This window comes from Aythya ferina (assembly GCF_964211825.1).
Source record: "Aythya ferina genome assembly, chromosome: 12".
NCBI lineage: Eukaryota > Metazoa > Chordata > Aves > Anseriformes > Anatidae > Aythya > Aythya ferina.
Window position 1 is genome coordinate 11901273 of NC_140308.1, and position 20696 is coordinate 11921968.

General features: G+C 46.8%; 1 protein-coding gene across 4 annotated transcripts in view; it reads left to right on the forward strand.

The window, feature by feature from the left end:
* Positions 1 to 20696, forward strand: part of PSKH1 (protein serine kinase H1) — a 31905-nt gene that overhangs the window by 3956 nt on the left and 7253 nt on the right. Inside the window, exon 4 of one of the 4 annotated variants that reach the window (XM_084533680.1) lies at positions 6294 to 9464. The exons of the other annotated variants lie outside the window; for them this stretch is intronic. Within the exon in view, the coding sequence (XP_084389806.1) occupies positions 6294 to 6524 (231 nt within the window). The 3' untranslated portion in view covers positions 6525 to 9464. Of the gene's footprint in view, positions 1 to 6293; positions 9465 to 20696 lie in introns of those variants that run through there. 4 annotated transcript variants of the gene reach the window in all.

Genomic DNA, 20696 nt, shown 5'->3' on the forward strand with positions numbered 1-20696 from the left:
TGTGTGGGATTTGCTGCTCCACCTGGATCCCTACAAGTCCATGGGTCTGGATGGGGTTCATCCCAGGGTGCCTAGAGAGCTGGCGGAGGTCATTATGGGACCTCTCGATTATTTTTCAATGGTCTTGGGAATCTGGAGAGGTCCCTGTTGACTGGAAGCTGGCAAATGTACCAATTTTCAAGAAGGGAAGAAAGAAGAACCTGGTAACTACAGGCCTGTCAGTCTCATGTCAGTGCCTGGTAAAATTAGGGAGAAGATTATCCTGGGAGTTATTGAGACACAGCTGGGGGACAGAGAAGTCATAGGTCACAGACAGTGTGGGTTCATGAGGGGTAGGTCCTGTTTGACTAACTTGATTTCCTCTTATGTTAAGATCACCCATCTCTTTGATCAAGCAAAACCAACTGATGTGATCTTTTTGGATTTCGGTAAAGCTTTTGAGACAGCTTCCCATAGGATCCTACTGGACCAAATGCCCAGCATACAGCTAAACAAAAACATCATCCAATGGGTGAGCAATTGGCTGACGGGCAGGGCTCAAAGGCTTGTGGTTAATGGGGCCACATCAGGCTGGAGTCACAGAAGCAAGGGACAGGATAGTCTTGACCTGCAATAAATTGTGCTGCTGATACCGGTTGTTGAGGTTAAAAACAGAACTGAGACATGATGCAAGACCGAGTAAGTTTATCCACAACAAACATCAACCAATTTATCACGTGGTCCCTTAAAGTGGTCCCGTGGGGAAAAAAGGCAATCTGAATAGTCCATGAACGATGGTGAGCTCTGAAGGTGCTGCTTGGTCTTCAGAAGAAATGATTTTGTTTAAATGCTTCTAAACATTATCTTGATTCTTGTATTCAAAAGCCAACTAATACTGGATTTAGTGTTACTACTGCACGTGTCCCTGCTGTGCCATCTGCATTGTGCACCTGCCTGTGAGTGTTGGTGTGTGTAGCTCCTGCTGGGAAAAATGCAGAACTGGAAGACCTACAGGAAGGGCAGCATGAGTAAATAAAAGTATTCCCTTTAAAGAATGAGTGAACAGAGTAGGGCTCTTCATCCAAAAAAGTGCTTGAGGGGGGTGTGTGTATATGTCCTGGGGTAACTTCATCTGATGTCCTCTAGTCCTTGTGCCAGAGCTGAATCCTTCTGAGAGTTTTTGACTTCCTTGTGTCTAGGGCCGCTGGATTCGTGTAGGTTGCAGAAGCGAAGGCAGCGCAGTGAACAAGCACTAACCAGGCTGTGTGCATCTTGAAACTGCCAGTGCACAAGCCTGAAAAGTGCCAAGCATTTTACTCCTTATCCCTCCATAAACGACAGCTTACAAGGCTGTTGTGGAGGCTGTGTGTGATGTGGATGGTTGTTTTGGGAAGCTTTTAGACGTTTTACTGCTTTGGAGTAAGGTACGTGTCAGCCAACAGCCTGTATCACTTGCCCAGATGCTTTCTGCTCTCCCAGCGCCAGGGAAAATGGATGCTTTAATTTACTGCTGTAATTAAGCCTGTGCCCCTGAATTGCAGACAGGTTTGACTGTAGCTGCACGTTGGCAGGAGATGCACTAACAGGCTGCCCAGTTTACGCGTAAATTCTAGGTGGAAACAAAGTGAGCCAAAGATGTAGAGGTGGCTGGCGTCTTTCCTGCACCTTGCCAGCTTTCTTAGTCATTTTCTGGGCTTTTAAATGCTTCCAAATGTCTGACGTTCACAGAAAATTGGTCTTTTTTTGTGTCCCACTGGAAGAAGTGGGAAGATGTCAGAAGTGGGCCCGCTGATACGTTTGTCAGATTAATGGAAACAGCAGGAGCCGCGAGTTCTGGTTTATTTGGAACAAGGCTGGGCAGAACGCTTGGCTGTGTTGCAGAAGCATCTTGGATAGATTCAGAAGGAGAGGTTTCATGGAAACAACTGTTGTTTTTTTTCTTTTTTTCTTTCTGTAATACAAACTTTGAAGATGTGAAATGGAAAAGGAAGCTTCAAAAGAAGCTGCAAAGCAATGTGCGGGGAGCTGACAGCCTGAGCTGTGCGGCTCAGACAAGTTTCGGTAGCAAAGGACTTGGGAGAGGGAGCTGAATTCCCGAGGGTGCTGCTGCAGTCACGCTGCAACGGTGGCAGGAGCCTGAGAATCGGCCCCAAGTCCCATTTCTTAAAGATCTGGCCTTAAAACCTGGCCAGGACAAAGCTGTATTGAGAGAGAAATAAAAGCCACCGCGCATGCTGACCTGAGAAGTAGCTCCATTTTCTGGAAAAACAAGCGAGCTCGTGTCCAGCTAATGTAGCTGCTTTGGCTGGGACCTACTTAGCACCGCTCTCCTGTTCCTGGAGCGTGAGCTGTGTTTCAAGAGGCTGTTAGCAGATCAATAGCAGAGGTCTCCCATAATAGCTTATTCAGGTAGTGCTGACATCACTGCCCTGATTATCTCCTGCGTCTCCTGTGCTTTCTGAACTGCTCGGTGTAATGGGCAGGGTGAGGATGAAGAACAGCTGCCTTTGTAACGTGGCGTGCTTTTCTGGGCATCTCTGAGCAAGAGTTACGTGCCTTGAAGTAGTCTGCTACAACATCATTTTCTTTCCCTTGTTTTATTAGAGCTCACTAAAAAAAAATCGGTGATATTTTAATTGAAGCTGTGAGGATAAAAGCAATTTCTGGGGATCTTTCTGTAGTTTAAAGTTGTCTGAGAAATGAAGCTGGGATTCCATTCACAGTTTCCTTTTGAATTGGAGAGGGTGGAAATGAACATCAGACCATCATTACCCTGCTAAGACAGGCTCGTTCTGATTCTGGTTCAAAGCTTTTCCTTCTATTGAATACCGATATTTTTATGTTGCTTAACACACCTGGGAAATTTGCTGGAAGAAGTGGAATATAACGTGTTACGGATGAATTGGGAAACCAAGCCAGAGTCTGATTGTTCTGGTTTTGGTATCTGATCTTGGCAGGTCACTTCTCCTCCTCTGTTTTTCTATTGATAAAACAGGATCAGCTTTTTGCAGTTGTTCACTGCTGGTGGGTGCTGGTGCAGGAACATCTCTTAATGAACAACTCCCTGGAGAGGAGAAGCACAAACCTGAAACACGTGGTCAGTGTGTCATGGTGAAGGAAAACTGGAGGTGTAGGGATTTGTGTCCTTCTGCCCAAAAGCGATCGGGGCCAAGCTTGCTAATGAAGCAGCACGGTTGCTGATGGAGCAGAGTTCATTCAGGCAGTAAAAACGAGGGCTGTGTGCCTCCCGGGTGCAGGTGCTGCAGACCTCAGTAGTTGGCCTGAGTTCAACGAGCACCTGGATGAATTCGTGGAAGACAAATCAATGTAGAGATGCGCATTAAAAAAATGCACGTATAAAGAGGTCACTAAGACACAGGTTTCTGAGGCTTGAGGGTTTGGAGGTAGGTGGTGTTTAATTGCAGCACGGTGTTTGTTTTCTTCAGCCAGCTGCAGAGGGAGGGCTGAGGTTGGAGACACCAGACTGCGGTAGTTAATGTTTGATCTGTGCTCTTGCATTCTTAACTTTCAGTTTTAGTAGAGCTGCTGGTCATTCCTTCTCTCAGCCTGGAGCTTTGTCCTCTCCCAAGAGCTGCTGAGCTCGGAGGTGTTCTGTGCGGTGTGCTGGGACACTCAGTCATCCTGCCTGACGTGAGCAGAGCAGGTACCGTGCATTTTGTAGGGTCTGGGCTCATGGTTTACAGGCAGTACTGCTTCTACCACGCTTCAGAATCAGATCAGTCCTGAGGCCTGCCAACTCCCACAGGCTGATTTAACTTGTATGATACTCCTTTGGTAAGGCTAGAGATGTAAAACGTACGGATGGAAAACATTTCCTGTTAAATAGAAATGTTCCTGAACCCTTTAATTATGACCCAGTGCTATAGTTCCTCTTATGTGGGTGAAAAAGCAGGCAGTGTATACAGGCTGATTGGTGATGAAAAGCGTTTTGCAGATGACAGAGTTGGTTCAACTTCCCTTTCTCCTGCAGAACTGTTTTTATTTTTTTATTTTTTTTCCTTGGGAGAAATGAGTCTGTATTGACATTATGCATCTATAAAGGAAAATGTGGTGTGAATTGTGTGCTGCTTGTGACTCTTGCCCCTCTCTGTTTGGTGACTCATTCGGATCTGAAGTAGGAACACAAAACCCATCTCCTCGTTCTGCCTGCCTGGCTTGCCCCCTGCTGCCCTCGCTGTGATTTCTCCTTTCTTTGACAGCTTCCCTCGCTGCATATTTTTGCTGTTTAGGTTTTTGTTTATTTTCCCTGTGCCCTCAGCAGGCTGGGTCAGCTCTAAGACGCAGTCTTCCAAAACTATCCCTGCTGCTTCCAGTGCTGGGTGTGAAAGGGCTCTAGGAATTTTGGGGGCAGCTGCTGAAGCCCTGTGTTTAAGCAGCTCTTCCTGCTCCCATGAGTGTGTGGTGCCTTTCCTCTTTGGGGTTGTTTTTTGGAAAAGTGAACTCTTCGGAGAGTTGCCTTTACTTTCTGCAGTCAAGGATGAGCAGTTTTTGTTGATCCTCAGTGTACGTCAGCAGTTACATCATGCTGATGGTATTTTAGGTAAAAGGACCACAGAACTGAGGATGATTTTTTACCAGCAAAATGGTTTTTAACAAGAGGAGGGGCTGTAGCGTAGCCTGCACTTGTCATTAAGGCTGAGGTGGTGTAGCCATGACTTCATGTGGTCAAAATACCCGAGTTACAGTTGGTTTCTTAGGGGACATCCTTCCTCTGACTGTCCCTAACGTCCTTTGGTGGCGATCTGTTTGATAAAGCGTGCTGTTTTTTCTCTGCTGTCACTGCTGTTCATGACAAACGCCTCCCCCTCTGCATTGGAGAGACTCTTTGGACATCAGTATTCAAATAAGTGATGCCTTCAAATTAGTGCCCTGGAGCTGTGAATGGTTCAGACAGCAGGTGAGCTCCTCCTTTACCATCCTTGAGGCTCCTGTGTATGTCTGAGCCCTCTGTAAGCACCGAGGGGCAGCTGGACGCCCTCAGGTGCTTGTTCAGGGTCTGCCTGGTTGTTGGAGCTGGGATTGAGTTCTTGGTGTCTTGAGTTGGTTCGTGTTTTAACAACGTTTTGCGTGCCAGTGAAATTATTCTTGACTTTTCTTGATTCAAGAATAATTATTCTGAATCAAGAAAGATTCAGAAGAATCTAAGCTACGTAGGATCAAATTCTCAACTCCTGGACTGTGTTAAGCTCTCCTGATGAATGGAAGCCACCCGTTCACATTGATACCTCTTTTTTGAGAGTCTTGAAAGCAGCCTGCTGACGTCTTCCCCCTCCATCTGCTGCTGATGGCTTGTGAGTCATAGTGATGGCATGGGTTTAAGTCGCTGTGCTCTGCAGGTAAGAAATGCTTCCCCGGCTTCCAGCTTGCTCTGCCTGGTCTGTGTGTTGGTGGGCAGTCTTGGAGAGCTGCTGGACCTGGAAGTTACAATAATCTGAGGCTACAAATGATTTGGAGAGGAGAAAGCTCAGACTCTTACAGAAAAATGTGGTGCTCGTCTTCCCGCTATGTTGCAGTATGCAAAATCTGGGAAGATCTCTGTTCCACAGGAGATTCGTAACTTGGTAGTGGTGACGTGGGTTCGTGGAGGTGATGTGTATTGATTCTGGATTGAACCATGAAAGCGTATTTGTCATCAGGAGACAGTACCCACCAGTACCCGCCTCATTTGGGTGATTCTGTTGTACTGCTTGCTGTTGCCTTCAAGCTGGTTGTTCTTGTAGGTCTGAGTATTTAAGGCTTGCTCATTCTTCATGTTGGAAACCAGCCTTTTCTGTCTACCTACCCAGCAGACCCTCTGGCCAGGTTCTTGTTTCGAGTCTGAACCTTTTGCAGCATCCCTTTCTTTTGAGTTGCCAGGCCTGTTCTTGCTCTATTCTCACACGTTTAGAACTCCATTGCACGTTTGTAAGTCTTTTCCTTGTCTGTATCCACACACTTTTTTCCACTTTTTTTTCTTCTCTTTATCTGGGTTACCTTCACTTTCCAGCTAGGCTCCTTTGCACCCTAGTTTCACCCGGTCTGTGGCTGCTTGTTTGGTAGCGAGGACCATCATGCTGAAAGGGCAGGCTGTGGTCTGTTGGTCTGTCCCTGAAGTGCCTGGCAGCTTCCTAGGAAAATAAATGAGGGTGCAGTCTTGTTCATATACATGAGTTTCAGGTATTTGTAACACAGGCAAGTAAAGTAACTAAAACGCACATAAAATCATTGCATACTTACAGGATTTCTATGTTACAGTGATGTCACTGCAAAAGTTTCCTGCCCCAGTTTTGTGTGAAACGTGCTTTTCCTTGCAGCCAGTCAGAATTTACCTGCTTGCAGCTTGGCAGTCACTGCTTGCCCTTTCACTGAGCATCCGAGATCCCTGGTGTGCTGTCATCCTCTGGAACTGCCCTGACGGTTCTGGCAGATGCAGCCAGATCCCAGCCTGCTTTTCCAGCCATCTGAGGTCATTCTGCCCTCCTGTGTATCAGCAGCTCCTCCAAATCCTGCACAAAAGCAACAGAGGCACATACAAAAAATGTTAATAGTACCAAGATATGCAGCACAAATATCTGAGGAGCAGAACCAAATGCTAGCTTTAATGTGCAGAATTTTTATGTGTGTAGCATTTCATTTTTCTGTTCAAGAGCATTCAGCATCTTAATGATCGTCTGCCCTTGATGGAGTCAAAAGTGCCCAGTTAAATGCAGGCACCGAGTAAACTCTGCAGGTGTTGCTATGGATGGAAGAATGCAGTGTATTGCACAATACCCACGTTACCTTAGCAAAAGATGAGTGGAAGAGTGTGGTGTCCCTGTAATAACTAACTCGGTTCACCTAAGTGAAGGCAAGAAGTGCTCTCTCCCAGAATAGTTTCCCGTGTCTGCAGCTGACATCAGAAACAGCGAGCGTGAAGAGCGCTGGCAGTGCATTAGCAAACAGAGCCTGTGCTGATAGCATCTACCTGACAGATAGCAAGGTAAGAACAAAAAGCCATTTCAACGCAGCTGATGACTTCGATGCAACACCAAGTGTGTTGGGAAATCTGTGGAGTACTTCCAAAGTATTCTTGTAACTGACTGCACTCTGGAGGCTGGTTAAAAGATGGTGGAGGGCTTGTAAACCCCCCAAATCCCTAGAGGCACATGATGGAGGAGTCAGCTAACAGTCTTGTCAACTTTTAAGATTCATGTCCTGCATTTATTGAGCTTTCTGAGAGCATGGGGGTAGAGCTTGAACGCAGGCTTTTTCTGGCACAGTCTAGAGCTGGTTGCAGTTATCACCTGTCCCTCTCCAGAGGAACAGACCAGTATTTGTTTTATGAGGACGACGGCTGGATTTTTCTAACAAGTGACAAACTGGCAGAAAGCCTCAGTGGCAGAGATCCATAACAAAACAAAACAAAACAAAACAAAAAAACTTTATTTTGCATACTTGTATTTTAATGCAGAAACTAATTTCCTGTGGGAGAAGATAAAATTTTAGTTGTATATCATGGAAAACATCTCTCCACAATCTTTGTTGCCTTGTGCGAGAGTTCAGCCAGGACAGGATAAACACCCTTAAATCCGGGGTGTGGCTATTTAAAGAATGGTAAATGTTGCATTAATGCTGCAGAACGTGTGACCTCTGACTGTCTGGCTACCAGGTCTGCAACTGCACATGCGTTTTTGCACTTCTGGTCACTTAGATATGAGCTACTTACATGCACCTGTGCAATTAAAAAGGAATTCAGCCTTTTTGATAATAAAATGCAAAACTGCTTTAGAAATAGCAAGGTTAAAATAAAGTTTCACAACATCAGCTTTATTTTCTATTTTATGCTTTGTTTGCCCTACAGATTTCTCCATTTTTTTTCCTGTGAATCATAACTGCAGCTTTGATTCCCATTTTAAAGCTTAGTGTAACGCATTTGATGCTAAGTAAATGGGTTACAGGGTACCAGCTGCCTAACAGGGGAGAGCTCCCCCTGCTGAGAATCTTCCTTGTCTGTCTCCTTCCCAAGAGGAGCAGTAGGACAGCCTAGCTTCACCGAGTTTGGACAGGTATGCCGGAAAACATTCAAGGTAAACCTTAAATTTCCAGGAACGGAGAAGCACCACTGCCCTCTGTTGTTCCCACTGGCACTCTGTCATGCCTCTCCAAGAGGCTAGGAAAGCCAGTGTCAGCCTCCCATTTATTGAAGACTTACCTTTGCACGTTATCCTGTGCTGCCCTTCCCTCTACGAGGAGCTCTTTGCAAAGCCAATTCACCCCTCTGCGGGTTCTCCCTTGGCTCAGTGCCTGGGACATTTGGGGTGCAGTGGGGTGGCTCATGGGGACCCCAGCTGCTGGCACCGACTGAGGCATCGCCCTCCCCAGCTATGCCAGCAGTCTTTAAACCCACGAGAAGCTCATGCAAGGCACAGTTGTCATCTGCTGTCCTCTGCTATTCCTGCCAGAAGAGGGGATATTTTTAAACCAGCAGGGTGGCCAGTTTTTCACTCTTCTCCCTGGAAATGGAGCGTTGTTCCCAAGCTGTTGAAGTGTAGCATAACAAGGAAAACAGGCACAGGGCACGCTTGTAGTACTCATTTACATGATCATATGAGTCTCTCGGGCCATGTTTTAGCTTCCTCAGGGGTTAAAAAGCTTTTTTCTTGTATCAGCTGCAGTATCTCATCTCCCAGGAGCCCCGTCAGACAGTGAAAGTGCTTGACAATAGTCCTGCAGAAATGCATGCATTTTTCTAAAAACTATGGATTTTTTCCCTTGTAAGGAAGATTTGTTTTTTATAAGTCTCTTTTATAAGTCTTTTGCTTGGAAAAAAGAAGAAAATATCAATTTACAGAGGAATGTGCTTTTGCATTTCATATAGCTGTGAGACCGTGGTGATTTTAAGTAGAGCGACAGGAGTGGTGGCGAGATGCAGTCGGATGGCTCTGTTGAAAAGGGCACTATGCTCTGCTTTGAAGAGCTGAAACACTTGAACAGGATGAAAGTGTGCCTCTCCTAGCCTGGCACAAAACACCAAGGCCAGCCACACAAATGTACTTCTCGTAGCTTCTGCTCTTTCTTTTCTTCTAATGCACCTGCTGGGTGGGTGGGAGTACAGGTGCATTTGTGTTGCTCCATACATATCTGAAGTGTTTGTCCAGATCTCTTCAACTGCAGGAGCAGATATCTTAGGCTCTCCAAAATGTTACCAGCTCAATTAAAACCTGGAAAATCCTTCAGCCTCCTGCCCAGCATACGTCAGTGACCATATTCCTGCACAACTTTAGCACGCTGTATTGGAAAACACTTTATTTGCAGGTAAAGAAACACCTCCACTAAAAGGGTGTTGTGCAGGCTTACAACCAATGTATGCATTAAAAAAAATAAATAAATCAATTTCCCTTCTTGTTGGCTGCTTGTTGAGGTTTTGAAGTTTGTCTCCTCCAATGGAATTGGTGTGTCACAGGGAAATTCATAAAAAAAATAATTCTTACTGCCTTTTTACTATGTACTTCAGCGTATGTTGCAACTCTTCTCCCTAAAAAGAACTCCAAAAAGGCAGGGGAAGCAAGGAGGGGAGTGCTCCATCCTGCATTTCCATACGGCTGGTCTGTGACACCCCGTTAAGATTTCATATTTCATAGCTGTGTGTGGCATCAGGCTGGTGAATTTTCTGCATCGGAGGCCGGTGAGTTGGCCGGGCTTGCCGTTAGTCACAGCAGTTCAGTGTGGTTTTATTTCTGCATTTCTGGGCACTGTAAAATCCTGTTAATGGCGGTATAGTATTTCTAGGGAATTAGGGATGTAGGGATAAAGGGACATTGGTAGGGTAGAAAAAGAATATTAAGCTGCCTCTGTGGAATACAAACTATTAACAGAAAGGATTTAAACTGTCAAGTGCCGCCAGTGGTCTCGTGTGACTCCTTTCCCTGAGACTAGACTGGGCAGTTCCTTTTGTCACTGGGTCTTTTTTCCTTTGATTTCATTCCTTTGCTTTCTTACTGTGGCTCAGATGTGCCATTTCTCCAAAACCTTCGTAGAGATGCATCTTAAGTGACAAGACGTGCTGCTGCGTGCCTGTTTGCTCAGGACCAAAATTCAGCGAGCGAGAGCCGCCGTTAATCCTGCAGGGGAAAGAGCTGCATCGGTGAGAAGCTCCTTACCCCGTGGGGACGTGGGGACTGACTGCACTGTGGGCTCCAGAAGATCCAGAAGAGCTTGTAGGGCAGCGTGCCCCTGGAGGCAGAGGGAGCCCTGACTGTCTGTACAACACTTGCAAAGATTTTCCAGGTGGTTGCTGTTAACGGCTTGCACTCTGGAGGGGGAAAAACTACAGCATCTTCTCACTGAGCCCCAGAGTCTGAGGCTTCGAAGGGCTGGGGTTTGGCAGAAGCTCCAGCTGCCATCCCTGCTGGTTAAAGGCTAATTTTAATCAAAACGGGGCTGCAAAGAAGGGCTGTCAGCACACAACTTGTTGCAAATCACTTTGTGGCCTGCAGCTGACCCTACCTTAGAGAGACCAGTTGCTCCTGATATATTTGGAGCAATCTGATGCTGAAAGGTGTCTCAAACTTGTCGTGACCAGGTGGGACTTCTGCAGCAGGAGCTGCAAGCCCTACTCAGGGTGAGACAAAGGAAGGCTTGGGTGGCATGGGTAGGAAGTGAAGACTTTGACTTTGGGCAGGTCAAAGAGATCTGCAGAGATCTTTTCCAGCTGCTAGAACTGTTTTGGGGAGCGCACGTTGGTACCAAGTTGGAGTTTCTTGTTTTTTCTTGGCAGCCTCTGTATGTAATCCCTGAAATCCCGTAATCTGACAAGATTGCAACCGAAGCTTTCAGGCTGGTAGACACCAGGGAACTGAGTTGTTTTGAGCTGGAGAGGGTGGCTCAGGCCAACAGCAGCATGTCTTGGGGGGAGAAAAAAAAAAAAAACAAACAAAAAACTTGGGTGGTTTGGAGCATGAGCTTCAAGGCTTGCTCCAGTCTCTTCTCCACTCTCACCAGCCCGCTGATTTGCCCTCCTGCTGCCCCGGGAGCGCAGAGATGGAAATGCCGGGCATGTTTTCCAGTTCATTTGTTACTTAAGTGGATGCTTTTATGGATTTTCCTGAACACTGAGCTTTTACTAATGCACCAGATTAGTGTTGATTGGTGAGATGGGAGCCTCGCAGACCAGCCTCAGAGGTAGGGCGCTCGGAGACGCCCGCTGTCCCCGTGGTGCCGGCGGATCCTGGCCGCGTGTCCGCAGCTCGTCAGCTGCCATCAGCACGGAACGCACCCAGCATTGCAGGAGCTCGCAGTAATTAACTGAAGAGTTCGATTTCCTGGGCAAGGAAAGGTGGAACTGAGCTGTCTGAGAAGGCAGGGCTTTGTGTGCTTCCCACCAGTGATCCCGCTCTGTCTGAAGGATAATTATGTAGGGATTCTTGTAGTCTGATCACTTGGAGTCAGTGGCATGTAGCTTGGACACAGGGAAGGCTTCTCACTGAAGACTCAGAAGCATTCATACACTGTTAAATCATGATGATAGAAAGGTCTGGAATTAGTTTTACCACTTTCTGTTCTTTCTGTTTTTTCTCCATCTTTTTCATTTGCTTTTAACTTTATGAGCTCTTGGAGTTCTTCACAGAATCACAGAATCGTCTAGGTTGAAAGAGACCTCCAAGATCACAGAGTCCAACCTCTGACCTAACACTGCCCAGTCCTCCACTAACCCATATCACTGAGCTCTACATCTAAACGTCTTTTAAAGACCTTCAGGGGTGGTGACTCAACCACTTCCCTGGGCAACCCGTCCAATGCTGAACAACTCAGTGCTGGTCTTTTTGCTTGAGAGGCTGCTTTTGAAAAGTTAAGAAACGAGCTTGGCTCTTGGATGAGAATGTAAAACTTCATGGAACATTCATCGTCCAAAAGTGGTAGAAGTTTCCATACCTCCATCGTTCGGCACAGGGACTTGGCAAGGATGGATCTGGCATTCGGATTTTTTTTAGTTGTTTGGTGAAATTGTTCAATACTCTGTAAGACAAAAACAAAAAACACTGTTTGGAAATGCATTGTAGCCCTTGATAGGCTTTCAAAGCAAGACGAGCAATATTCTATGTGTGCTGAATGTGTGCCAGGCACATGCAGCTCCAGAGCAGTCGTATGGGTAAGCCATAGGAGTAAGCGCACTAATTACTTGAGCTGAGATGGTGAATTAACCCTGTCTCAGGGTGAGGGAGAGGCAGGATTGAAATGTTTCTTGTATTCTGGCAGCAGGGAATCCCCTCCTCTCCCATCTCTTCTGTGCCGACGGGTTGGAGTTACTGTGGAAGAGGGTTTCTGGTGCTAGGAAAAGCTTCACTGCCTGCTACAAATTGTGTCCTCGTCTGCCCTTTGTGCTGAGCAATGTCTGTATTTCCCAAACCTGTCCATTAAAATCCATGCTGATGAGCCACCGCTATTTAAAGTGGGGTATGTAGGGAGTGCAGTCCTCTAGGATACTGCCTAAGGTCCCATGGTGTGTGGGGCTTCTTCCCAGCTGAGGAGGAGCGGGTGTGTTCCTTGTATCTGCAGCTGGCCATTGCATTGGAGGGGCTGCAGAGTGCACTCAATTCCAGAGGGCAATAGCAGATGTGAATTTCTTAAAAATAAGAGCAAGCTAGTGCCCCGAAATAAGTGGAGGACAGAAGATTGGAGGTGTAGACTTCTCCAAAAAGGATGTGAGAACAGATCGCAAGCTGTTAAGGTGAGACAGCGGTGTCAAAGTGGTAGGAAAAGACAGACCCTGGGGTGTCTGCAGAGAAAAGCTGTGTGTGGTGTGGCCCTGCTGCACGCCAGGCTGAAGCTCTGACACCTCAGGGCAGCACACTTCAAAGCAAAAAGCCTCAGGCCAAGGGGAGGGACTTTACAGAAGATGAACAAAAACAATTGGGCATCAGAAAACCACAGTCTCTGGAAAATTGGGAGGTGGCTGGCTGTTTGGCCTAGAGACGGTGATGCGATAGCGGTTTGGAAACGTGCACAGGGTGCCTCAGAGAGGAAAAGGAATAATCTCTTTTCCAGATTATGGTAAACAAGAGCCTTAAACTGTATTTAGAAAGGTTCATGGTAGGCATTTTAAAACACTTTACTGCCATCTCATCTTAAATAAATAAAAAATTACCAGGAGGATTGCTGAAGCTGTCTTGAACAAGGAATTAGGCAGCAGTGATGCATCTGCTCCTTCCTGAGAAAGGCTCAGTAGGGGACAGAAACTTGTTGCTGCAGGAAAGGCAGTTAAATTTCAGTCTAAATTTATCTACAGAATTGATTAGCGTATTTTTTTTTTTTTTCTTTCTGGTCTGCTTGTCGCACACTTGACCCTGTTAAATGTGTGGGATGGAGCCTGGGCTGTGTGGTGCATCTATGGAAGGTGCAGATGGGACAGGGAGACGTGTATGGGGCACAGATACCCTGGAGTCATAGAAACCTTGGTTCTGAGGGGTCTGGACACTTCATGGATTTTGTGAGGCTTTTCCTGAGCCAATCCTAGAGTTTAATCCAGAGGGATGCTGCTGGAGTTCTGCCCTTGTGCCTGCCTCTGCCCTGACCTTAGGTCGTGCTGGTTTGTAGTGCACCCATGTCATCATCATCTGATTTGCTCAAGGTCTCAAACAGCAAGATACCCAGGAGGGACTGTGTTTTCAGCTTCCTCCTGGCCTGTGATCGGACACAGGGTTATTGATTGCTTGGGGATTCAGTCCTTCCACCTTCCGAGTCCAGCTCCGTTGACCCTGACCTTTCTCCATGCAAAACTCCTCAGCCACCATGGTGGTTAAAGAGTCCTCTGTGTGCAGCTGCGACTTGCTGGCCTTAAAAGCTGGATGTGAAGTGATGCTGCCTAAAACGTGGCATCAACCCATCTGAACGCCAGTGATCTCCTAGGCAAAGCAGCCGCGTTACAGTTGGAGCCGTCCCTGGCTGCAGGGAAGAGCTTTGTGCTTATTGTTTTTGTAGCCGCTGTAATTCTGCGTGATTGTAGCTGCGCACTCCGGGCTTGTACGGGGGAAATGGGCTGGCTGTTTCCATGTGAAAAGCTGGGTTATGGAAGTTCACAGCACCAGATGGCTGCGCATCCTTATAATGCTGTGGATTATTAAAGGGTTGTTGTTTTTTCCTCTTTCATCCTTCCTTTATTCCTCTTCCCCACATCAACAAATTAATGCAGAATGCTTGGGATATTGTCCTGGCCATACATTAACGCATCACATCTTCTTGTAGGAAACCTTTTGTTTAGCACAGGGCACCTCACGGCTGATATCCCCAGCCTGCTCCTTCAGAGTTGACGCTTCCAGTTCCTACCATTGTGCAGGTACCTCCTAAATCACACAAGGCAGCTGTGTCTCTTGTGAAGCTATTTTATTCACAAATTGCAGTGGCAGGCATCCTGCCAATTAGGAGCACATTATAGTGAGCAAATCATAACCTTTTAGTCCCTATTACCGACACCTGATCACCTCCCGTTTCCTCTTTGGCTGAGTGCTACAGGTTTACAAGCTACTCAGTGCTCCTCTATACCCTATATGTGCAATTTTTTTTCACCCTTTTAATTTCTCCCTTCTCCCTTTTTTTTTCCCCTTTCTTATGTCTTGAGAACTTGCGATCTTTGTTTTACTGTTCTCACACTGCTCATCCTGTTTTTCCCAAGCTTCCACCTTATTTTGGAGCAGTGAGGCCTTCTACTGCCCACTTACCTACTTAGCATCTCTCCTTATTGTGGCTACACAACTACCTTGGAATACAGAAAATTAGTTTTCTACTGCGAAAAACACAACTGTATGAAAGGTGTAGCACATAGAATACGTGGGCATCTTTATTTACTTTCAAAATCTATTAGCTTGTCACTTGTCCACCACCAGAGACCTCTGAATTTTAAGATGTAGCTACTCTGAAAAATGCTACAAGGCGATGGTTGGGCCCGGCCTTCAGCACCGTGTGTGTTAGGTTGGGTTGCTTTTGAGAGCGAAGCCATTGTGTTTGTGTGCCTGATACCTGGGGTGATCTGTGCTCAGACTTTACCTTGCTGTTAATGGTTTTTAATAGCCCAAATGTTGGCAAGGGGACTGCAACCACAGACTGAGAGCACCTGTAGGGATGCTGGCAGGGTTCCCAGCAGTGCTGTGGCCATGTGTGATCCACAGGAAAGTCCCAGCACCCACACTGGGTCTTCATCAGGATGAGCCTTTCGTAGCCTGCAGCTATCCACCTGAACAAACTCCTGAGGAGTCAACATCTCTGCCTGCCTGGGGCTTGTCTCTGCAACGTGCTGAAGTGTTGCATCCGCACGGCCTCTCCTTGCAGGGCTGCCGGTGTGTCTGGGGACGATGCGCGGCTGAAATCTAGAGACATCTTAATTCCGATTTAAAAAAAACTGTATCAGAAGCATATTTGCCACATCCCTTAAGCTAAAAATAAATAAAAAGCCAGCATAAAGCAATCTTTGTGTTAGCTTGCTCCTGGTGCAGGGGGATGCTCGGAAGCAGCGTGCTCTCCCTCGCAGGCAGACCAAATGCAGGGGCTGCTCCGGTGCCTGGAGCCAGCCCGAGTTGGGCTCTGCTGGCGTGGGCACTGCTCTGCCTGCACCGCCGTGGCTTCCACCCCCTCCTGGAGAAGACTCATGTTGGTAATGCAGGTCAGTGTCTGATTTCAGGTGCGCCAGCAGCGCTGTATGGTGCATGCTGGGTTCGCGCTCCCTTTATGTGGAAGAGGAAGAGGTGGGCTGGCTGCTGGAACCCCAGGACAAAGCGTGCTTGTTCTGCGGTGCCAGCACGGGCTGTGCTTCAATAGCTTTTGTGTGGATGTGAATAACAAGCAGGGGTGTTGAGGGGATTTAATCACGGAGGGCCCGGCACTACGTGCGTACACCTCGCCTGAGTGACACTCATGCGAGGATCTCTTGCTTTTCCTCCTCCTCATCCAGGCGCAGAGCATGAATTGAATGAAACACAGCACACTTGAGAGCTCTTTAAGGCATTGTGAATGAGGCTGCTTTCCCCGGGTTTGTTATCTGGCCGGGCTGAAGCTGCAGATCGGAGCTGTGCCCCCTGTTTTACGCAGCACCCAAGTTTGGATATTTTTGTAGTAAATGTTGGTGCGGGTGGGGAGCAGCGGCTGTCATCCCCGAGGGGTAAAAGCTGCAGCTCTCCACAGCAGGGGTTTCTACTGTCGTTAAAGCTGTGAGACTGTGGTGGTGCCTTCATCAGTGTCGTTAAAGCTGTAAGAGACTGGCAGTGACTTCGTGAGTGTCTGAAGTGCTGCTGATTTGGGACTCTGTGCCGTTCACTCAGGCTGATGTAGCTGCCTCTGCAGCCACCTGCTGAGTCGTATCGAGGAACGGTGGCTGAAACCCAGCAAAAAAATGTGTAGAAGTTCCCTGATTTGTCTCACTTTGGCTGCACAAACATCTCTGCTGGCACGACGGAGGGTGCAGCAACAAGACAGGAATGAGAAATAGAAGCATCTGGTGGTAGAGCACGCTGTCAGCTCCTGATTTGGGGGCTATATCTGCACGTCAACCACTCTTACAGTATGTGCTTATTAATTATTCTACTTGAACTGGCTTTCTTTTCCCTTTCTGCTGCTTTGCTGAGGGCTTTCCCTTGGCACGGGCCCTTAGTGCAGAGGATTTCCAAACCAGGCCTCGCACAAGTTGCTGTGGCTTGCAGGCTGTGTGCTGCCTCGGCACCCGACCCTCAGCCCTTCCTTTGGCTTCTTTAGGGCCCAACTGGGCCCATGGTGTCCAGCCCTCACCCCACACTTCCCTGTGTGGTTCAGGATGGCCTCGGCATCGCTGTTACCTGCGTTGTGCTCACCTCCTGTGGGATGGAGCATCGGGGTATGGAGCGTTGGGTTATCAGCAATGAGGGCCTGGCAGCAGGGCAGCCTGTCTGACACACGGGGTGTACCCAGCCCAGCACGTCAGGGCAGCCTCGTTCCTGGCAATCTGTCTTGTAAAACTTGAAAGTAGCCATCTGTCTTCTTAGGTGAGCCTTGTGGGAATCTGTGTGCTGCTGGAGGCCTTCTCTCTCCCTGGTGCTTTGAGGCTGGTGCAGCACTTGGTCAGACCCTTCCCGTGCATCGGGCACGCAGCGATTCTGAGTGAACTGGAGTGATCTTCTGGAGCTGTGATAACATGCTTTGTGCCTCGTCTTTTAGTTAAAGACCAGCTAGCAAAGAGATTCAGGGCCGTTGTGGTTCTGTGTCCCTTGCCTTCCCCATAATGCTGTCCTGAGAGTCACTTGTGCTGAACACAGCGTGCGGCTGGCTTTGGAAACGGGAGCTGTGCGTTTCTTCCTGCAGCGTATACCTAAGACGAAAAGCAAAGCTTGGAAATGGGATGCCTGTTTTTTTTTTTTTTATTATTTTTATTCTATTCTTGTATCAGCTCAAGACTAACCAGAAGATCCCTCTGCTCCTTTTGTGTCTCTAGGGAAAATGTCAAGGAGCTTGAGTGCGCGCTTAGGGGTTTGTGTGCCGAGTGCTGCACCCGCGGAGCTGAGGAGAGCTCTCGGGCTGCCAAAGAGGAGTTGCCATTAGCAAGGAGAGCACTGTCAGTGGGCTCAAGCAGGTCACCTGTAAGAAATGTCTGTCTGAAGCTTGCCTGGCTGCCATCTCAGGCTTCATTCACTGCTCCAGCAGGCAGAGAAAGTGCAACAGGGCTTTGAAATCCAACAGGGCTTTGAAATCTGGGCGTTTATTAGAGGGAACCGATGTCATCCTGTGGCACACAGTACTGGAGGGGTGCAAGGGGGCAGGCACTCCGAGCAGAGGGGAATTTTACCAATAACTCTAGCTCTTAGATATGGGGTGTCCATAAGCATGCTTGCAGTGTGTCTTCCTTCCCGTCCTCCTGGGAGGCTTCGTACCTCTCAGGCTTGGTTGTTGAATAGGAAAACCTGGCACAAAAGGCAGAAGGGAGCAAAGGGTGACTACACTTGGTCCTCTGACATGAGGGCTAGTAGTTTCTGGTGTTAAACCACGGCGTAGTCTGCATCCAGGGTTTGTCTCAATAGAAGTGACGGCTGTGGGATGGCTGCTGCACCGGGTAATCCAGACGGAGCACCTCAGTGCAGTTGCTTGAAGAGCTGTTCACCTGCCACAGACTGCTGCTGGCAAGGAGCAGAGTGGGAATCTGCCCTGTCACTTCACTTCTGCCTCAGAAGAAGTGCACCCATGTCCTTTGTGTTTCCCAAGCTCTCAACCTTCCTCAGCTTTTACGCAGACATCTGCTGCTGCCTTTCAGTATTAATCGGCCAGATTCCTGCGGTTTTGCTAAGTTAAAACTGTTGTTTTGCCAGCTGGTGCAAGGTTTCTGGAAAGTGGGTACATTTTCCCCAGGGTCTGGGGCTGGAAATTGCTAAATTCATTCTACTTAGTCCTTCAGTACAATGTAGTCTTACCTATTTTTAAACAAAAGGCTTCAGTGAAATAAAAGCGAGGACGTGCACGGTGCAGCAAATGATGCCTCCAGTTGCATAAACAGATCAATAAACTGATTTGTGTTTGCTGACCAGAAGAAAAATCTAATTGCAAGTACTCCATATTCAACATTTGTGGTGAAACTAGAATAATTGGAATAATGAGAAATCCAATTTGCTTCTGCTTGGACTTTATTCTTCTTTAGGCTTCATTTAACTGGACTGGTGCAATGCAAAGGCTGGTTATTGCATTCACAGTGTCTGGGTCTTGAGTCAGGCTGATAAGCTCTTTATGGAGTGCTTCAAATTCTAAATTACCAAGTTTGCCATCTTTTAATGTGACTTGAAATGATTGGAGTATTGTTCCTGGGGGCTAGAGGCTCATTTCCCTGACCAGAATCTCCTGCTCTGTGTTGGGCAGCCACCGGATTGCTGACAGCTGAATGAATCTGAGAAGCAGAATAACTCTCAGGCTGCTGCAGCTTCCAGATCTGTGCAGTTGCTAACATCTACAGCAGGAAATAACGCTTTCCTGGATGTCCTGAAGATATATTTTGGAGAAAAGTATCTTTGTGTGTCAGTCCTCAAGTATTTATTCGCTTGAGTGCATCTCTTAAATCTCTATGTGCTTAAGTAAAAGATGGAGATCCTGAAATTATTGTATCTCTATGGTATAAACGATATTCAGAAAGGTAAAAGATTTTAGATAGATGTGAAGAAATTCCCCAGGAAAAACAATAAGGCTGGAGTCATGCGACTCCTGAATTTGTTTTCTCTATTTGAGTGGGACAAAAAAGCTGTTTCAAGATATCTAAGCCATCTCAATTGCTGCTAACAGTAATGTAAGATGGTACTAAAGAGTGGGAAAAAAAAAGTGGAGGTAAAAATCACCATTGCAAACAAAGTAGAACCATCAACAGCATTTAAGATCACTTTAGGTTTAAGTGGGTAAAGTGTCTAGACGTGTAAGCTTAGATCACTTGTTAGCATGCTGCGTTGTTTGGAGACTGGAAAACCAGCCCAGAAGGGAACAGAGCTGTGGGAGCTGCATCTGCTGGGAAGAAGAAAAGCGAGAAGTGATGGGAGGTCAGTGGGTCGCAGGCACATAATGATAAATCTCTGATTTTAACTGTAGGAATAACTCATAGCTTAAATGAGTTTTAAAATACAGAAAATGGTTCTTAAAATGGTTTTTGAAGGCAAATCTGGGAAAAGTGGAGGCAAAACCTCTTCCTGCTGGGTTTCAAGGAACTCCACCAGTCCATGGAAGAAGGAACCCAAGCAGACTGGGAGGTTCCTCGGATCTGCAATGGAGATCTGGAGTTTGGAGGGCAGGTGGTATGTTGTATGTTGACTCTGACTCACCAATTTACATCCAGCACAACCCTGGATCACCTTTCCTTATGCCAGTAAAGATTTACAATGAAAGATAACCCGTGAGTTGATTCCCTTGGCTGTTTATTTAGCAGAGGAAGCTTCTAATCCAAAAGTCTGGCAGGAGAGGTATGGGCTTGCTGCGTGGTTTATGCACGTCAGAGGCAGGTTTGGCTTTTTGGTTCTATTGTTACCAGCAGAATGAAGGCTGTGCTCTTTAAAACGTACATGGATCTGCAAAGCAGCCTGGTATGTTCGGTTGCAACTCTTATTGTTGTGCTGTTTTCTCCATTTGAAAGTTTTTTTGCTGTTTTATATATTCTCTTTACAATCTAACCCTTTAGTCTCTGATCAAAGATTGTCCACATTCTATTAATCAAGTGCCTGCTTTTACTTAGCTGATGAAATGCATCTTGACAATAAACGGTAAGAAAAAAAGTTATTCAGTGGCAGGCCATGACAAACTAATTATATTTGAAAACAGCAGACAGAAAAGCTTGAATTTTAAGGCATTTTGTTAACTTACTTAGTTCTTGAAACGTAGATGGGAGTGCATTTTGTATGTGGCTTGAAAACACAAAAGTGGTGCCTAATCCATGAGAGAGTGCTGTGCTTCCTTCCAGAACACGATGGCTCTAATGATTAGAAGTATTTTCAATTTTTATCCTGAGTATGCTCAAGAACACTTACAGTTTTTTGTTCATGCACCAGCATTTCCTTTCTATCAAGTAGTTCCTATCATTTTCTCCCTCTTCTCTTGTAGAGTTAGAGACAGTGATCGTATATCCCCTTTGACCACTTTAGCTAAGGTAAGTAAGCCAGACTGCTTCAGGCTCTTGTAAAACAGACTTTCTGTGCCCTGATGGTCCGAGCAGCCTGCTCGTAGCAAGAGTTTGAGCTCGTCTTTGCTGATGGGACAGAGCTGGC